The 16,575-nt window shown below is 53.2% G+C and overlaps 2 protein-coding genes and 1 long non-coding RNA gene across 14 annotated transcripts in view; 1 reads left to right on the forward strand and 2 right to left on the reverse strand.

Moving 5' to 3' along the window:
- Window positions 1–177: 177 nt before the first annotated feature.
- LOC124239532 (uncharacterized) lies at window positions 178–4,185 on the reverse strand. 2 transcript variants are annotated; one of them, XR_006888654.1, is made up of 3 exons: window positions 3,824–4,185; window positions 1,858–1,967; window positions 178–1,453 (listed from the first exon to the last, which is right to left on the reverse strand). It is a non-coding gene; the product is annotated as an uncharacterized LOC124239532 (long non-coding RNA). The 2 variants fall into 2 exon arrangements; XR_006888653.1 differs by lacking the exon at window positions 1,858–1,967 and having other exon boundaries at window positions 3,824–4,165.
- Window positions 4,186–4,265: 80 nt separating this feature from the next.
- On the forward strand, window positions 4,266–11,899 carry FABP3 (fatty acid binding protein 3). The gene is made up of 4 exons (XM_046661659.1): window positions 4,266–4,421; window positions 7,932–8,104; window positions 10,086–10,187; window positions 11,615–11,899. Exons 1-4 carry the CDS (start codon window positions 4,349–4,351, stop codon window positions 11,666–11,668), a joined length of 402 nt encoding a protein of 133 aa, XP_046517615.1. The 5' UTR covers window positions 4,266–4,348; the 3' UTR covers window positions 11,669–11,899.
- The window catches only part of ZCCHC17 (zinc finger CCHC-type containing 17), a 53,209-nt gene continuing 41,434 nt past the window's right edge, over window positions 4,801–16,575 (reverse strand). For 2 of the 11 annotated variants that reach the window (XM_046661653.1, XM_046661651.1), the window contains 3 exons: window positions 13,399–13,554; window positions 13,027–13,114; window positions 12,638–12,839 (listed from right to left, as the gene is read on the reverse strand). In XM_046661653.1, coding sequence (XP_046517609.1) covers window positions 12,778–12,839; window positions 13,027–13,114; window positions 13,399–13,554 — 306 coding nt within the window. In that variant the 3' untranslated portion in view covers window positions 12,638–12,777. Of the gene's footprint in view, window positions 5,218–12,637; window positions 13,118–13,240; window positions 13,555–13,850; window positions 14,188–14,927; window positions 15,314–16,575 lie in introns of those variants that run through there. The other 9 variants (XM_046661649.1, XM_046661652.1, XM_046661650.1 and 6 more) reach the window with 9 other exon arrangements.

Below are 16,575 nucleotides of genomic sequence, written 5' to 3' on the forward strand. Positions count from 1 at the left end.
AAGTCTCACTCTGAACCCCTAAAGCTAGAAAGGTAGATAGAGTCACTCACTCACTCATTCATTCATTCAATACGCTCATTCATTCAATGTCCAATATTCATTCCTGCCTACTACCTGCCAGGCACTCTTCCTGGAACAGGATTTCAGCGATGCATGAGACCAACGAAACAGACGGGACAAGGCTAGAGTTTGGACTTTATTCTCTCGGTAGCAGGAGTGAGGGCGCTGGTTTCTGGGAAGGCAGAGGTGACTGCCCCTCCACTCTGAGCTGCCCACGCCTCTCCTCCCTGTGCAGGGAGAGCCACTGTTCTTCCAGGGAGCATCCTGCCCCAGGCAGCAGTTTCTCAGAAGCAACGGGTGTGGAGTAAACCTCTGTCTTTGCCAACATTTGTTCTCTCAGCCCTACAGTACCTAGAACTCCTGGGGAATAAGGAAGCGATTTCCTGGTGGCAGAAAGAACGCTCCATTCCACCCGCTGTGACTGCACTCCCCCCGCAGGTCCAGGGAAGGCAGGCCCTCCCGTTCACCCTGGCTCCCCACTGAGCCCGCACAGCGCCTGGGCATAGGAGGTGCTCAGTGAAGATTGATGGAAGGGATGGATTATACAAAGAGAGAGAAAGGGAGAGCTGAGGAAACTTCTCTGCAGTGTCTGCAGGCACGCGATGACCTCAGTGAGGAGGAGATGGAGATATACGTGGGCCGTTTCCTATTGATTCAAGAGAGAAGGCTCATTCTTGTGCGCCTCTGGGACAACCGCCCTGGGGAGGACACCCAGAAGGGAGAAGGGAGTCACTGTTCATTGAGTATTAGTGTGTGTTAGGCTTTCTGTAAGTTATCTCTTTTAATCCTCGTGACAACCCTGAGAAGTACACGGCCTTCATCCATTTGGGCGAAAGGAGACTCAGAAGGCAGAAGGGACTTGCTCTGCGTCTCTAGCTAGTAAATGGCAGGCTTGGGATTCAGAACCAGGCCTCTTTCCAAAGATACTCCTTCTGAACATACATGAACCAAGGAAGGGTATGGAGGGTGTGGAGAGAGGGTTGTCTAAGACTTGATTCCACGGCAGAGACAGACAGCCCACCAGCACTGTCAGCCAAAGAGAAGAATTCCCAGTTGTAGGTACTGGGGGTGGGGTGGGGTGGGGTGGGGATGGTCAGCATTAGGTCACAGACTTAGGCCCTGAAGGGGGAAAGGGGGTCTCCATATTCCTGGGTCACTGGAGCCTCCAGCTCAGTTTCTTTGGCCTCTGTCTCTTGCATCTCTCCCCGTGCCAGCAGCACATCCCCTAGTGGAGGCGTCCAGATGGCAGGGAGGGTCCAGGGAACAGCTGAAGATGCTGAGTAGGCCTCCCGCTCCCCTCCTGCTCATGGCCCCATGGATCATCCGGTGCTGCCGGCCCATCTCATTGGCTCTCTCCTGGTTACTCATCTCTCCTCTTCTCCATCTTCCCAGCCTGTGGTTGCCGTGGAAACATAGAACAGTGACATCACCATAGGGCGAGGGCTGGGGAGATGCCGCTCTTGGCAGCGACTGGTCCTGCTGCCTGCCAGATGTTATTATCAATATCTGGATCTGCCAAGGGCAGGACAAGGGACAGGGCTCACCTTCCCTCCCCTTTCCCCCTTTTTCCCCAGATAGTGAACATAACAGGGCAAGGAGGATGCGGGTAATCAGAGGGATGAGAAGCTGTACACACTTAGAAGGGAGAAGGAGGAAAACCAGGTGTAAAGGAGATAGGGTGCAGCTTAGGAGTCAACTTTGGTGACCAGGTCCGAGGGGTGGGGAGATGAGGGTAGGGCAGCAAGAATAGTGGGTCTGGGGTTTGTCTCAAGTTCCTCAAAGCACCCTGCCGCTCACCTTAGGCAGGGCCCAAGAGAGGGAGCAAAAGGACTTTGTGGCAGTGTCCCTGCCAACCCGTCCTGAAGACCTCTACAGCCCCTTCCTCACAGCTGCAGCCATTTCTAATCCTGTCTCAGGAATAAGAAGACAGGATTAGAGAAGCAAGGCAACCTGCCTCGGTGGCCCGGCAGGTGAGGGCAGAGCTGCGAGCAGGTCCGGGATCCTGCACGGCCCTCGGAGACAATGACGAAAACGGCAGCAGTGGGAGCAGCAGGGAACAGGCAAGTCTGTCACGCTCGGCATTTGAAACATCTTATCTCATTGGATCCCCGATCACCTCTGTCAGGGTAAACATCGTCATTATCTCCATCTTCAAGATGAAACTGAGGCTGACAGTGGCTTAAGTGAATTGCCCACAGCCACCCAGCTAGCACCCGATGGAATGAGAACTGGGACACAGATCCACCTGCCGGCAGCTGTCAGCCCAGCCCCAGCTCTCCCCCACGGCGATAAAGGGAGCACGCCAGGAGGCAGCTTTGGTCCCTGGGGCTCCAGCACCCAGTTCTTGGGAGAGGAGGCCCTGTGTCCAGTGGCTGTGACCTTCAGTCACAAACCATTCCACACCCCTCCTCCGCCTGCACCTGCTCCGGCAGTGAGGTCACCAGGGCTCCATGCCCAGCCCCAAGGCCTGTCCCTGCAGCTTTGGCAGAAATAGGCCCCTCGGCATTCTGGCAGGTGGACCTGTCCAAAAGAACCGAGACATTGGGGGAGAGAGGGCTCTTCCTCCCTGGCCTCCTTTCCAGAGAGTCAGGGGAAAGTGAGCTAGGGGCAGACGTCCTCCACTTCCACACGGAGAAACAGAGGCCCAGGGAGGAGGGAGGAGGGGGGAGGGGGGATGGAGGGCCCGCCCCACTGTAGGTGTGCGGCAGAGCTGGCGGGGCCCCATGGCTCCCGTGCTGTGGCTCCTGCCTGCCCCCTGGATGCACCTCTGTCGGCTGAAGTTCAGTTGGGTGTGACTCCTTATGTTGGGCCTCCTTCTATCCGTCAGGACTTCGCTGGCACCACACTTCCCCTGGGAAGTCTCCCTGAACCCTCAGATCAGGACAGGTCTCCCCCTAGTCACCACACTAGTTTTGGGTCTCCCCACCCAAAGGGGAGCTGTCTGCGTCTTATTCATGGTGGTCTCCCCAGAGCCCAGCCAGGGCCTGGCACAAAGTAGGTACTTTAATAACTGCTGGATTCAGAAATGAATGGACTCCTCCAAGCTTTGGTTTGCTCATCTGTAAAACAGGGAGAATAACAGCAGCTGCTTCATGGACTTTGTTTTACAGGTTCAACAAGACAACATATTTAAAGCCCTCAGCATGCAATAAACATCAATACAAGGTGGATCTTATTATATTAAAGGTGCTTTGTAAGCTCTAAAGTGTCAAACGCCTTTGGCAGGCTCTTTAAAGCAGGTGACTGACGGTCTATGGAAGCGCAGGAGGCTTGCCAGGGGCGCAGAGGTCAGAGAAAGGGCGGCAGGTGGGGGCTGCGGCAGCCAGGTAGGTGGGGAGCTGCCCTTGGGCCTTGAAGAGCTGGCTGGTGGGACAGAATTTCCGAAGGAGGGTGACCTGACCAAATGCTGAGAGCTGTGCACAGAGCTCAGAAAAGCCTCGAGCACTGGCAGGTGGATGGGGAGCTGGACTGCAGGGCGGAAAGGCGCGCGCAGGAGACATTCCGAAGGGAGGGGCGAGCACGCGTGAGGTGGCGCGGCGCGGCGGGAAGGGTCACGCTGCCGCCGGAGCAGACAGAGGGCGCAAGGGCAGCTCAGCCGCCCACGGTGCCCCTGGTGACTCTCCCCGCCAGCGGGCAGTGGGGAGTGGCAGGAGAGCGCGAATTCTGGCGCAGGCTGGCCCAGGTTTGCAATCTGGGCTCCAATCCACCCTCTCCTTATTTCCTGCGACCTTGTTAGTTCCCCTTTGAGCCTTGGACTCCTCACCTGTAAAATGAGGACCAAGATGCCTGCCCCGCGAGAGTCAGCCAGAGCCTTTCCGGCGTGGGCATCCGCTCGGTGCGAGTTTCCTTTCTCCTCTAGTCTCTCATCTCTGCTCTAACGCCAGCCTCGGTGACTGACGATGTCCGTGGCGTGCGCCCCAGTCTGCCGACACCGTGCCCCCAGCTGCTTCCTTCTCAGATTCAAGAGCTCCTTGAGGCCGGGAAAGAGAGCAGGTCCGGCCAGCCCAGGGCAGCGCCTTGGAGGCCGGGTAACCGCGCCGACGCAGGCGAGCCGGGCGTTAGTGACTGCCCCCTCCCCTGCTCTGCCGGTTGGGGGATGGGCGGCCAGCCCCGGGCGAGTGAGCTGCAGCCTGCGGCTTCCTATTTCGGGAGCCCGGGTGTGGGCCACGCCTCATCACGTGATACAAGGGCTATTTAAAGCGGCAGCGCGGGCCGAGAGCTTCGGGTCCCGGAGTCCTTACACGCCTGCTCTCTTGGCTCTTCTTTGTTGACCTAGGACAGCCTCACCATGGTGGACGCCTTCGTCGGCACCTGGAAGCTAGTGGACAGCAAGAATTTCGATGACTACATGAAGTCAATCGGTGAGCGCAGCTTGGGATGCTGGGCTGGGGAGGGGCTGGCTGCGTGCCCAGCCCAGCGCAGCCCTCCCGCCCTGACTAGTACCCTGCTCGCCGGCTGCATCCCTCCCGGTCAGGGCTGGGGAGTAGGGAGACGCGGAGAAGGTGGCAGCCTGGGCCAGGGCATACGAGGCCTGTTGGGAGGGGGCTTTCACAGTCTGAACCTGGCGTGAGGGATTCCCAGGTAAGGAGGAGCGAGGAGGAGGCAGATGTGCCGGGCGATGTGGGGGCAGGGAGGCGCTTTCGAGGAAGAGGGGTATATGATCTGGAGGAAGCGGGTGGGTCTGGATAAAAAGAGCATTGATCGCAGAAGGTGGAAAGCTGGCTAGGGGAGGAAAAGAAGAGGTGCATGGGTGGTTTAGGAATTGGAGATGGAACACAGAAAGGGAATGGGGCTGATAGGGAGTGTGCTGTGGCTCAGAGCAGTCGGGAATCCCCAAGAGGAGGGGGAGGAAGAGTGGGGAAGCACGGGGAGTGGGATGTGAGGAGGGGGTGAGATGGGGCCTGCACAGTTAGCAACAACCCCTGCCCCTCCATGTTGGGTTAGGGAGAAGGATTGTCGCTGGAGGATGCCCTCTTTCTCACCAGCCGGCCTCTGACCTGGCCCTGCAGTGGTGTGTAACCAGGCTTTGATCGCTGTCAGTGAGCCTAGTGGTAGGATGGGGCTAAGGGCCCATGACCAGCTACAACCCAAGGCTCGGGCTGCTCGTGGGGACGGACTTCTGGGGTGCAGCACAGAGCCGCAGAGCAAGGCCAAGACCTGTTAAAGGCAAGGAGGGTCTTTGGTGTAGGAGAGTGTGGCATTGGGATGGGGAAGAATAAAGTTTCAAAGAACCTTACAGGTGAGGTCCTTGGAGATTCCCATACCTTGCCTAGTTCAACAGATGGGGAAACAGACCCAGAGAGAGGTGAACCTTGTCATATCAATTCTGCAGCAGAGCTGATATGAAAACCCAGATTTCTAGATCTACAAGGCAGAACAGGTCCCACTATGGGCCCTGGGGCTGGGAGTGGTAGGGACTGCTTAGCTAATGATTGACCTCAGCCCTTCCCCTCCTGGAATGGGCTTAGATGGAGCAGGTGATACTCTCTGAAATCCTCAGCTATGAGATTATCCTAGTCCCCCAGGCTGGGACAGGGAAAACCAAAATGTTGTGTATGGTGGAGCTAGGTTCCATACCTTCCTCCCAGGGAAGGGGGCCTGGATTGTGACAGATACCCAAAGAAGTGGGGGGGGGGGGGGTCCACTCCAGACACCTCTCACCTCTGTTCCTAACCCTTTTCTGAAATAGGGACCAAAGCCCTCCACTGCCCCTACCCTATGCTGGGCACTCTGCCCAGTGACTCCAGGAGCGGAGCCATTCTTTAGAAGCAGGGGGCCCCAGGCAGCTGTTGGGGAAGTTGGGATGCCCGGGGTTAGTTCCTCCTCCCCAAACAGACATTCTAACTGAAGACCTGAGCCCCTGAAGTGGCTGCAACATCCTTGTCACCCTTGTTCCATTATTTTGCCCCAACTTGGGCTAGGGGGCTGAGAATCCATCCAGCCTGCTTTTCATGTGTACAGATGGAAAGGATGAGGCCATGGGGGAGAAAAAGACTCCCCTCGGCTCTCTCAGTAAATAGCTTCAGCTTCATTTTTGAGTAGAACCCAGCTCTTCCCGAGTCTCCTAAATTCTGTAGCTCAGTTTTCGGTCATAGTTTCTCTTAGCTTAGTCCCTCACTCACCCCCAGTGGCTTCCTTCCTCAAACACTCCATACCTCTGGGTAGGTCCTAAGCAAACAGAGCTCCTTGTGCGGTGCAAGGCCCTGCTCTGTGCCGGGGAGGGGACGGGCCTGACTCACTGTGATAGCAGGGGCAAGGCTAAGTCCCTCACTGCCAGGCAGGGCAATAGCACACTGCAGAGCTGCCCGTGCTCCTCTCGTTTTAGACCAAGGGTTCTGAGGGGCAGAGGCCCAGCCTGGTTGGTACCAGTGACCACAGGCACACCCGGTGGCCTCAGTGCCCGGATGAAGTATGTGCTGGCAGGCAGAATGGTCCAGGATGAACAATGAAGTTTTGGAGCCTAGACTCAAACTGAGATCACTCTTTGACTTTGGGCAAATCACTTCACTCTCCAAGTCCCATTTGTAAATAGGAGAAAATAAAACCTGCCGTTGAGGGCCGTTAGGAGCAGTAAGTAAAACCACCTGTGTACCGCACAGGCCAAGTACCTAGCTTCCAGCAAGCACTAGGTAGCCAGGCATGTACGGGGACTTCACACACACCACCTCGCCACACTGGGCTGCTCCAGCCTCGCCTCTGCCCTGGGGGACAGCTCAGCATAGGCGGCTGGGGGCAGAGGCGTGGGGCAGTCCTGATGGGAGGTTAGAGGCAAAAGGACAGATCTCAGGGAAGCCACAACCTGAAGGGCTGAAGGCTTTCCTAAGAGCTCTGTTCCACACACTGGCAGGACACTGAGGGCCTCGCCCAGCACCCAGGGAAGCCGAGCTTGGGTTGGGAGGGGAGTCCCCGCAGGGCCTTAGAATAAGAGCCAGGAGACCTGGATTTGAGTCCTGACCACGCACCACTTTAGGCCTCTCCTACATCTGTACACTGAGACAAACACTCCCGTCCGCCTCCCTCCTAGATCATGGATAAGAGGCTTTGAAAACATCTTGTTGCCATATATGGGGGACAAGGGCACCAGTATGTCTCAGGGCAAAAAATTCCAAAGGTGGAAAATTCTTATCCCTAAGGCTTTTGGAAGCCAAAGTCCACATTTCTCTTCTTTCCTCAGCCTGTGGCTTGGAAGCTGCTCAGGTGCCCTGGAAGGGAGCCCTGTGCTCCAGCCTTGGGACGCTGGACAGCTGAGCAGTTAAGTGAGCTCTGCCGTCAAACAGTTCTGGGTTTGAATTCCAGACACGTGATCCTGGGCTTCACCTCTCAGTGTCTGCATCTGTAAAGTGGAGATCAACCCTTCAGGGAGACTAGGATTGAGTGAGAAAACACTTACAGTGCTCACCACACAGAAAGCACTTTAGCAGCTTATTCTAATCTCAGCTCTGCCAAGACCTGCTGTGGCATGCCTGTCCCTTAAGTTTCTCATCTGTCTAATGGGCTCAATAGTGTCTCTTCATTGCATAAAGCTAACAGGAAGACTGAATTTAAAAATGGCCCGGTGGCGTAGTGGTTAAGTTCATAGGCTCTGCTTTGGTGGGGTTTGCAGGTTCAGATCCTGGGCGTGGACCTACACACTGCTCATCAAGCCATGCTGTGGCGGCATCCCACATACAAAATAGAGGAAGATGGGCACAGATGTTAGCTCAGCAACACTCTTCCTCACCAAAAAAAAAAAAGCCACGCAAAGTCTTTGAAAGTTCTCATCCTCCTTTTCCCTCTGCCCCACACCCAGGCCTAAGAGTTGTTCACTGAGCTCCCTGTACCCTGCCTCTCCGCTCCAGCTCATACACTCATAACCTTCCCTCTGCCCTCAGGTGTGGGTTTTGCTACCAGGCAGATAGCCAACATGACCAAGCCTACCACAATCATCGAAGTAAATGGGGACACTATCACCATAAAAACACACAGCACCTTCAAGAACACGGAGATCAGCTTCAAGCTGGGGGTGGAGTTTGACGAGACAACAGCAGATGACAGGAAGGTCAAGGTGAGTCAAGGAAGCAGGCCTGGGGAATGGAGGGTGTTGAGACTCTGAAGGCGAATAGGATGGTAGTCTTGGCGCCCTATTTTTGCAACCTGAGGGGTAGGCTATTATGCAGGATTAAAACAAACAAGGTCCATAAAGCCTGTGCAGTGCTGCAATGTCCTCAGCACTAAACGCTGAGTCCTGTCCTCTTGTTTTGCACCCTCCATTCTTGGGAAGCATCTGCTAGCTGCTTCAGAGAATGGGCGACACAGGGCCAGCATGTTCTTCTGACCTCAGTGTCTGCTCCAGCTCCAGCCGGGTGACCTTGTGCATGGCACGCAATAGCTCTGGGTTTCTTTCCCCTTCCATAGATGGGGGAGTTATGTTGCCATGGCTGTGACCTCAAGTGCTTTAGGAATGACACCCAGGGGAATTCAGAGCTCTACACTGAGTGAGCAGGTCATCCTGACTTCCAGCAGCAAAGGAGGCACCTGGGGACAAGAGGTTGAGACCTACTCAGATGCTTCCTCTTCTCCAACCTCCACCTCCCAGGCTTGGCCAGTGACGCTGAGGAACTATTTCTGATGCTGCTAGCCCACAGGCAGGAAAAGCTACCTTCTGGACGGGGCATTGTCTCCGGTGTGTTTGTAGTGTCTTCCCGCTGAGTCTTGGTGCCCCTCCTCCCAGGGAGGGAGGGGATAGCCACCCCCAGTCTCAGGGCTTGTCAGGCTGCAATGGCTATCTTGACAGCTTGCCTCAGGCCTCCCAGCCCCTGGGCCAGGCATGGGAGAGAGAGAACTAAGGGCTTTGACCTCTACAGGGTGTCCCTACAGCAGTGTCCTCCCACCAGACCCTGTCACTCAGCACTTCAGCTGTTTCCTCTTCCTCACGGCTGCCCCCCAGGAAGGACAGGGGAGGGTCTTGTCTCCTCCTTGTGGAGGAAGCTCATTCCAGGATCACATAGGATCACATAAGGAGGCGGGCAGCAGAGCTAGGATGGTGCCCAAAGATGGCAGCCTACCTTGGAGAGGTAGCTGCCCTACCACATGCCTCTACCTCCTTGGAAAAGCCCACCTTCTTGAGGGACAAGAACCCCAATTAAACACAACAGTAGTTCCCTGGGATGCCTAGGCTAAAGTAATCTGCTCTGAGTGGGCAAAAAACTAGAGGAATGGGAAGGAGGAGTAAGGTGGTGGTGAGGATGCACACCCAGCCTCCACCCAGCCCCAAACACACACACAGCCTTCTCAAGATTCTCCTACTGAATCCTGCTCAGTTAGGGTCCCCTAGCCCGGCCTAGAGCCCCCAAATTCCTCGAGGAGAGGGACCTGGGAGAGCTACCAAATGAGAACCAGCTGATGTAGGCTGGCAGCACCCAAAGACTGAGTGGGCATTTGACCTGGGCTGTGGAACACACCAAGGGCACCCAGTCCCAGGACCTGGCAGTCGCTGCCCACTTGTCAGCTGAAGGGTCACGTGATGTGGACAGAGAAGAGGGGTAGGAATACAGGGCAGGAAGTCTAACTTTCCAATACCTCCCATCCCCAAGCCTACTTGAGACATTATGTGTGGTCACCACTAGGCTGGAGAGTCTCAGGACTCCTCCTCACCAGTCTTTCTTGGGGATCTAGGCTAGTACGTGCCCCCTCTGTTTGGGGGTGTGGGGCTGTGGGCATCACCTAGAGTACAGGCCAAGTGCCCATCTTGAAGGTTGGTGGTGCCTTTCAGAGCGAGGCTGTCTGGCTCCACAATACTGCCTGCCTCTGCCTACTTGTCCAACACCTGAAGGCCCCTCCCCCGACCCAGCAGTAGTGGAGCAGAGGCTGGTGGGGAACTGAACATCCTGCAGGGCTGGGTTGGAGGTGGGCTGCCTGAGTTCTGTCCTAGCACCATCATTAGTTTGGGTCAGAGGCTGAGTCCTCTGTGGCCCCAGTGGCTGAACCTCATGCTGTCCCTCAATTCTGGCTTGGATCACAGCTCAGGCTCTACCCTTTTTCCACAGTCCCTTGTGACACTGGATGGAGGCAAACTTGTCCATGTGCAGAAGTGGAATGGGCAAGAGACAACACTCGTGCGGGAGCTAATTGATGGAAAACTCATCCTGGTAAGATGGACAACTGTGGAGCCTCACCCAACTGGTTACTACTACTGCCCTTTCAGCCAAGCCTGCTGTAGAAAGCCAAGGCCTCTCCCTGAGAGCAGTGGAGGCTGGGACGATGGAGGGGGAGGCAGGGTCGGGTGGTATAGGTGGGAATTTTCTATGTAGTGGCTTTGGACTCAACCAGGCCTCGGTTCAGATCTCCGCTTATAGGCTGTGTGACTCTGGACAAGTCACCCTCTCCAAGCCCAACTGTAAGGAATGGGTATTACTAACATCAGCCTTGCCGGGCTGCTGGGAAGTCGAGGAGACAGCGGAGGCACAGCACAAGGCATCCCTGAGTGGGAGGATCCAGCAGGTGCTCCAGAGCCTTAGCTTCCTCCTCTGTGTTGCCGCCCTGCGTCACCCCAGGGAGTAGAACGCAGGGCTGACTGGGATCCCAGGCCCCGAGGAGAGGCTCCCATCTCTATCCCAGCCTTCCCTTCCCTCCTCTCCCTAGGACTGCACTCCCCAGGCAGAGCCTTTGGGTAGGGACAGGCTGGTGACGGGGGGCACTGACTGCCAGCACAGTCCTTCCACTTCACTCCAGCCCCCCTCCTCTCAGTGCTTCCTATGCCTGGCCTACTGCAAGTACCTGACTGCAGCCTGGAAGGAAGTAACAACCAGGCTAGCAGATCTCTCTCTTTAGGGACAAACTTGGGGACTTCACTCAGAGAATGTAGCCTTGACTGAACACCCCCAGACCCAGGGGCAGAGACAGCAGCCACCTGCAGTCTGCCTCCTAAATCTGTAAGGCCTCAGAATCTTCACTGCAGACCTCCTTGGGGCAGTGTAACCTGCTCACTGCGTTCTTGCGTTCACAGAGGGCAGGGGCCCGGCAGAGTGAAGACTGAGGTGCCTGGCTTTGGTGGGAATATGATATGCAGGACCAAACACTCACTGGACAACTGGGCTATGGGTGGCCGTGGGCCTGGCTCTGCAATGCCAGGCTGGATGGTGGGGTTCAGGCCTCTGGCCCTGGCACTACCCTAAGTAAGGGAAGGAATGGAGAGTTGGTGCCCTAGCACAGTCCCTCCCCAAGAGTGTCTGGACACTTTTATTGACCTATTGTCTACTACGTGCCAGGCCTCACCTTGAGCACTGGGGATGAAGGGAGAGGAGTAGTGCAAGGGAAAAAGAAACGCTGCAGTCTTGACCAAGTGATTTCCTCTCTCAAAGCTCATTTTCCAAAATCTCTGAAAGAGGAACTATAATGCCTAACTTAAAGACCTGGGGTAAGTATTAGAAAAAATACATGCAAAGTATCTGGCACATAGCAGGTAGTAAATGAAGACTTAGGATAAAGGTAGGGGACTCTCCCCACAAGAACGGAGAGTGCTCCCAGTACCTCCGGTGCCCTCACCCTGCCCTAACCTGTCTGTCTTTCCTTCCAGACACTCACCCATGGCAGCGCAGTGAGCACTCGTACTTACGAGAAAGAGGCCTGACCTGCCGGCTCCTTCACTGACTGCGCCTCTGCCAAGTGGCTGCCTGTGGACTCAGCACCAGATTGCCTCATTTTTTCCTCTGGCATTTTGTATAAACCCAGCTTGGTTGGGGAAGTTCTTCTGGGCTCAGGGGGCACCAGCCTGGATCTAGTTCCAGTTCCCATTGTGTATGTGTGTTTTTTAACTGCATGCAGAGTGTGCTCTGAAGTCAATAAAGCAGAGCTAAGACCACCCGGTTGCCTTTTTGCCTTTGGTGACATGACTCTGGGAGTCTCAGTTTCCCTGTGTGTCAGAGAGTGGGCAGAAATGACTGCCTGAAGGCCAGTCAGGAAGAGCACTGGAGACTGAGATGGATAGTCTCAGGGACAGTGGTAGCTGACCACCTTACACATATGATGATAAAACCGCTGGACCTACACCTCGCCTTTACACTGTCCCCTCCCCGTGGCCAAATGAGCTGGTCCAACCTGGGGTAATCAACCAGTGATGGGGCTTCCCCTGGCTTGGCTACCAACCTGTCCCCGCAGGCCCATCCTGCACTGAATGCCCCTGGGTCTGGACAGTTGCTCCCTCTGTGGAATGCTGTGGTCTCTCTCCAGAAGGCAGGCTCAGGACACAGGATCCAGGCTTGTACCATGGTGGTGGGAGAAAATGCCCACTGGCCAAGACGACTGCTGAGCTCCCACCCATGCCCCAGGCCACTGCTCATGGTTACAAATGCTTACTGGTTCTCTAAGAGCTCTGAGGGCAGAGATCATCTGATCATTGCAGAAGGGAGGGGCTTATAAGTGATCTCCTGAGAAGACTGTGACCTGCGGGTGCCTCTGGCCCTGTGCCTTAGCTGGGCTTCCGTCCAAGGTCTAAGGTAACATATTAAATGCTTTTCTGTCAACTAATGCAGACTCAGTGACTTTTAAGTCTGTAAGTTACCCGGGAAGAGGGATTATATCAATAAGAACTTGCAGTAAATTTAAATCCAAACACACGTCCATTTAGTGCCAGGGATTGAAGCAGAGGCCTGACGTGGAACCAAGTGACTCACAGCAGTAAATACAAAGGGAAGCAATGATCTTGGCTTGAGCTGCCTGGTTCAGTGGTCTGGCAGAACGTCACACACAAGCGCAGTCACTGCAAACAATAGTCCTCTGGCTGTGACCACTGGCTGTCACTTCTAGCACAGAGGAATCATGTTAGGGGGAATGGAAAAAGTGAGCACCACTTCTTCCCATGTTCTCCCTCATACTGGCAGTCTCGCTCTGCCCCGACGCTGGATGCAGCAGCGATCAGCCACCCATCAGCCCACGGCAGACCAACAGGGAGGGCCAATCACTCTGCTCTCCACCCACAGCCAGACGCACCTCCACAGCAGACCCTGTGGCTCCCGCCTGGACTCCTGTGCAGGAATCTGGCTTTGGCAGTGGCAGCTGGAGAGGGTAATAGGACCGCCTGCTGAATGAAGGAAACTGGGTGAATGAATGGGTGAGCTGCAGGGGTCACTTGCAAAGGGACCAGGGGTGATAAGGAAACAATTCATTCGGGCAGATGCTTTTGACATCTAACTCCCAAACCTGCCTGCTGCATGAGGGGAAGCCACCTCCCATGGGAGAAAAGTCAGTGGGGTGGGAGGCCATATTCTCACTATCGAGTCTTTCCAGGAGCCAGGGCTTCAAGGCACAAGGCTCCTGATCCCTCTTCTCTCAGCCACCCCTCCACTCTTTCCACTCTCATTCCTTGTGCTTCTTCTTATGCTTCTTCTTCTTTTTCTTCTTCTTTGCTGCCTTGCTGTCTTTTGATGTGTGTCTTGCCTTCTTGCCTGTATCACTCTCAGAGTCTGAGCTGTCAGAATCAGATGATTTCCTGTCTCTATGTTTCTTTTTCTTCTTTTCCTGAAAAGAATTTAAAAAACCAACATTGTTATGTGTACATTTGCTTTAAAAAATCATGGCATGTAATCAGCAGGGGGCCACTTAATAAATTAGAAAATGTTAATTTGAAACAATAAATTAAATTTTCAAGTAATGCCCAAAACAAGTTAAGTGGAAGGGTAAGTCATAATACAGTATGTATTTTAGATTGCATTGTTTAACATATATATGTGTGTGTGTGTATATAAATACACACATATATACATGCATACCATATAATGTGTGTGTCTGTGCACATGCGTACACATATATATCTACCCATTGTTCTTGTTAGTGCCGTCGAGTCGATTCTGACTCCTAGTGGCCCTGTGGACAACAGGGCGGAGCCCCGCTCAGGCTTTGTGCACCATCCTCTCCTCTCCCAGCGCTCTATCAGACAGTGCTCCGCTGCTATGCAGAGGGTTTTCATGGTCAATGTTTTTGGAAGTGGGTGGCCAGGTCCTTCTCCCAATCTGTCTCAGACGGGAAGCTCTGCTGAAACCTGTCCACCATGGGTGACCCTGCTGGTATGTGAAACACCAGTGGCATAGCTTTCAGCATCACAGCAACACAAGCCGTCACAGCATAGCAACCCACATACAGGTGGTGTGGTTCCTGAATGGGAAATGAACCCAAGCCACAGTGGTGAGAGCCCCGAACTTTAACCAGTAGACGACCAGGGCTGGCTATCTTTACACACGGCTGTATATATTTAAAATATACAGAAAACAATGGAAAGGACACAAATTGGCAACAAGCGTTACCGTGGGAATTAACTGAATAGGGGGAAGGATAGAGGTCTTTCACTTTTTACTTCATAAAATTCTGTTCAGTTTGATTAAAAATCAAACAAACACATTTATTACTTTCATTTTTTAAAAGCACAGGATATTAAAGCTGAAAGGAGTCCTTATAGATCACGTAGTCTATCTACAGATAGGGCCTCACCTGCCCAAGGTCACAGGCTAAGAGTAATAGATTTAGGACTCCTGACTCACAGTCTGGTTTCTATTAGACTCTGCTGCCGGGGAAAATAACTGCCATCTATTAATAAGGCTCTACCTGCTCCCCTTGAATATTTATCATCTCTAACCTTCACAACAACCTTACAAGATTATACTGATAAAGAAAAAAGGTCAGAAAGAACTTTCTCAAAACTATACCCTCCACACCATGCTGTCAAAGTAACAGCACAAACTCATACAAAGGATGGGAGGCAGATTCCCAGGCTTCTCTGGGGTGCTCTGTTTTTTAAGCACTGCACAAGTCTTTTCCTTGAACTGCAAATGTTTATATTGCCTGAGTAAGGTTTCTAAGAAGGAGGAGAGATTACAGGAGGAGAAAGAGACAGAGCAGAAGAGGGCAAGGCTCCCGCTCCCCCTATAGGCTTCCAACCAGCAGCCTAAGAGCTGTAAGTTTGCCTGACTGATACAGCAGGTCTTAGGAGCTGGCTGTGAGAAATGGTGGACAGAACACTGAATCAGACCTGAGTTCTCACACTGTCACTTACTATCACTATTCTGTAACCATGGGCATGTCATTCCACCTCACCTCAAACGTCAAATGGAGATAGGAATAGCACCTATGTCATATGGCTGTGGTGAAGATTTAATGAGATAGTATCCGGCTGGAGAAGTTGAAAGCCACTTGCCCCAGAGATCACACAGGCAGGGTTGGGATCTGCATGTCGATTATACGACTGGAGATGTGAGTTTTCCTCTGCAGCCCAGGGCCCCTCTTCCTGTAGAGATATGGGAAGCCTCATGCTATGGTAGTCAGAACAATTTTGGGATAAGAGAGAATTAAGTTCAAATTCCACCTCGGCCACTTACTAACTATGTAACTTGGAACAAGAGACTTTAACTTTTTTGAGCCTCAGTTTTCTTTTCAGTAAATTGCAAATAATAAACACCCATTTCAAAGAATGCTATGAGGATTAAAGAAGAGAAGTACTTACTATAGTGCCTGATACATGGTAAGCACTCTGTGATAGCCAGAAGTACTGTATTATTCTCTCATTTCAGAGAACTCCCAGAATGTTCTGACAGTCTGGCCAAGTATCTACAGCAAATGACTCAAAGTTTTGAGAGGACATTAAACCAAAATTGTTCCTTGGAGTCTCCAATGGAGTAGAGGGGGGAAGCTCCCCAGACTCACATTACTAAGCTGTAGGAACCATGGCTGGGAGGAGCTGAGAGCTGGCAAATCAATGGTTTGGCTTATGATGTTGCACCCTCCCAGATGGCAAGACCAGGGAGCCCACCAAAGGCTACATAGGCGTGGGAGCCTTACCAGGTCCAGCCCCGTAGGTAGGCCAGGGTCCTAGGAAAGCAGATAAGCAAATGCAGAGTCTGGCACCAGTTCCCCCCAAGCCTGTCCCAGCTAGGATAAATAAATGAGGAAGGAGAGTAATAATACTTCCTCGCATCCAAATAGCACTTTAGTTTATCAAGATTTCTGTGTCCCTTATCTTATAATAATAATCTGGTAAGGTAAAAATTCAGGAATTATTATTTCCATTTCACAGATGAGAAAACTGCAACTCAGAGAAGTAAAGCGAACTAACCACACTAAAGCGACCTGAATGTGCACATTCTAACTCAGAGTCTGGCGTTATTTCTGTTCTGCTCTCTCTCAAAGACAAGGGCTTAGGAGGAGAAAGGAGAAAAACAAAACACTAGAGAAGCCTGGCATACTGGAACGTGGACTCTGGCTAGCAAGGGGGACTGGGGCAGGTGGTCTTCCAGACCTCAAGCCAGATGCAAAGGCTCTTTTGTAACCCGAACAAAGAAAATCCAGTTCTCCAGCAGATGGCGTGCTTTTCATCGTATATTTAACCTTGAGCTGGAGAACAAAGAACAGTGACTTCCGAAGTTGCAGACCAACAGGAAAGCCGAGAGTCAGGGTGAGGGGAGAAGATGGAAAGCCAGAGGTGAAACTAGCTTTTGGTGCCTCGACTGCATTCAAGGGAGAAGTGGAGCAGAAGATACAGGGTAAAAAAAA

The sequence above is a fragment of the Equus quagga genome, chromosome 5 (genome assembly GCF_021613505.1).
Source record: "Equus quagga isolate Etosha38 chromosome 5, UCLA_HA_Equagga_1.0, whole genome shotgun sequence".
Taxonomy (NCBI): domain Eukaryota; kingdom Metazoa; phylum Chordata; class Mammalia; order Perissodactyla; family Equidae; genus Equus; species Equus quagga.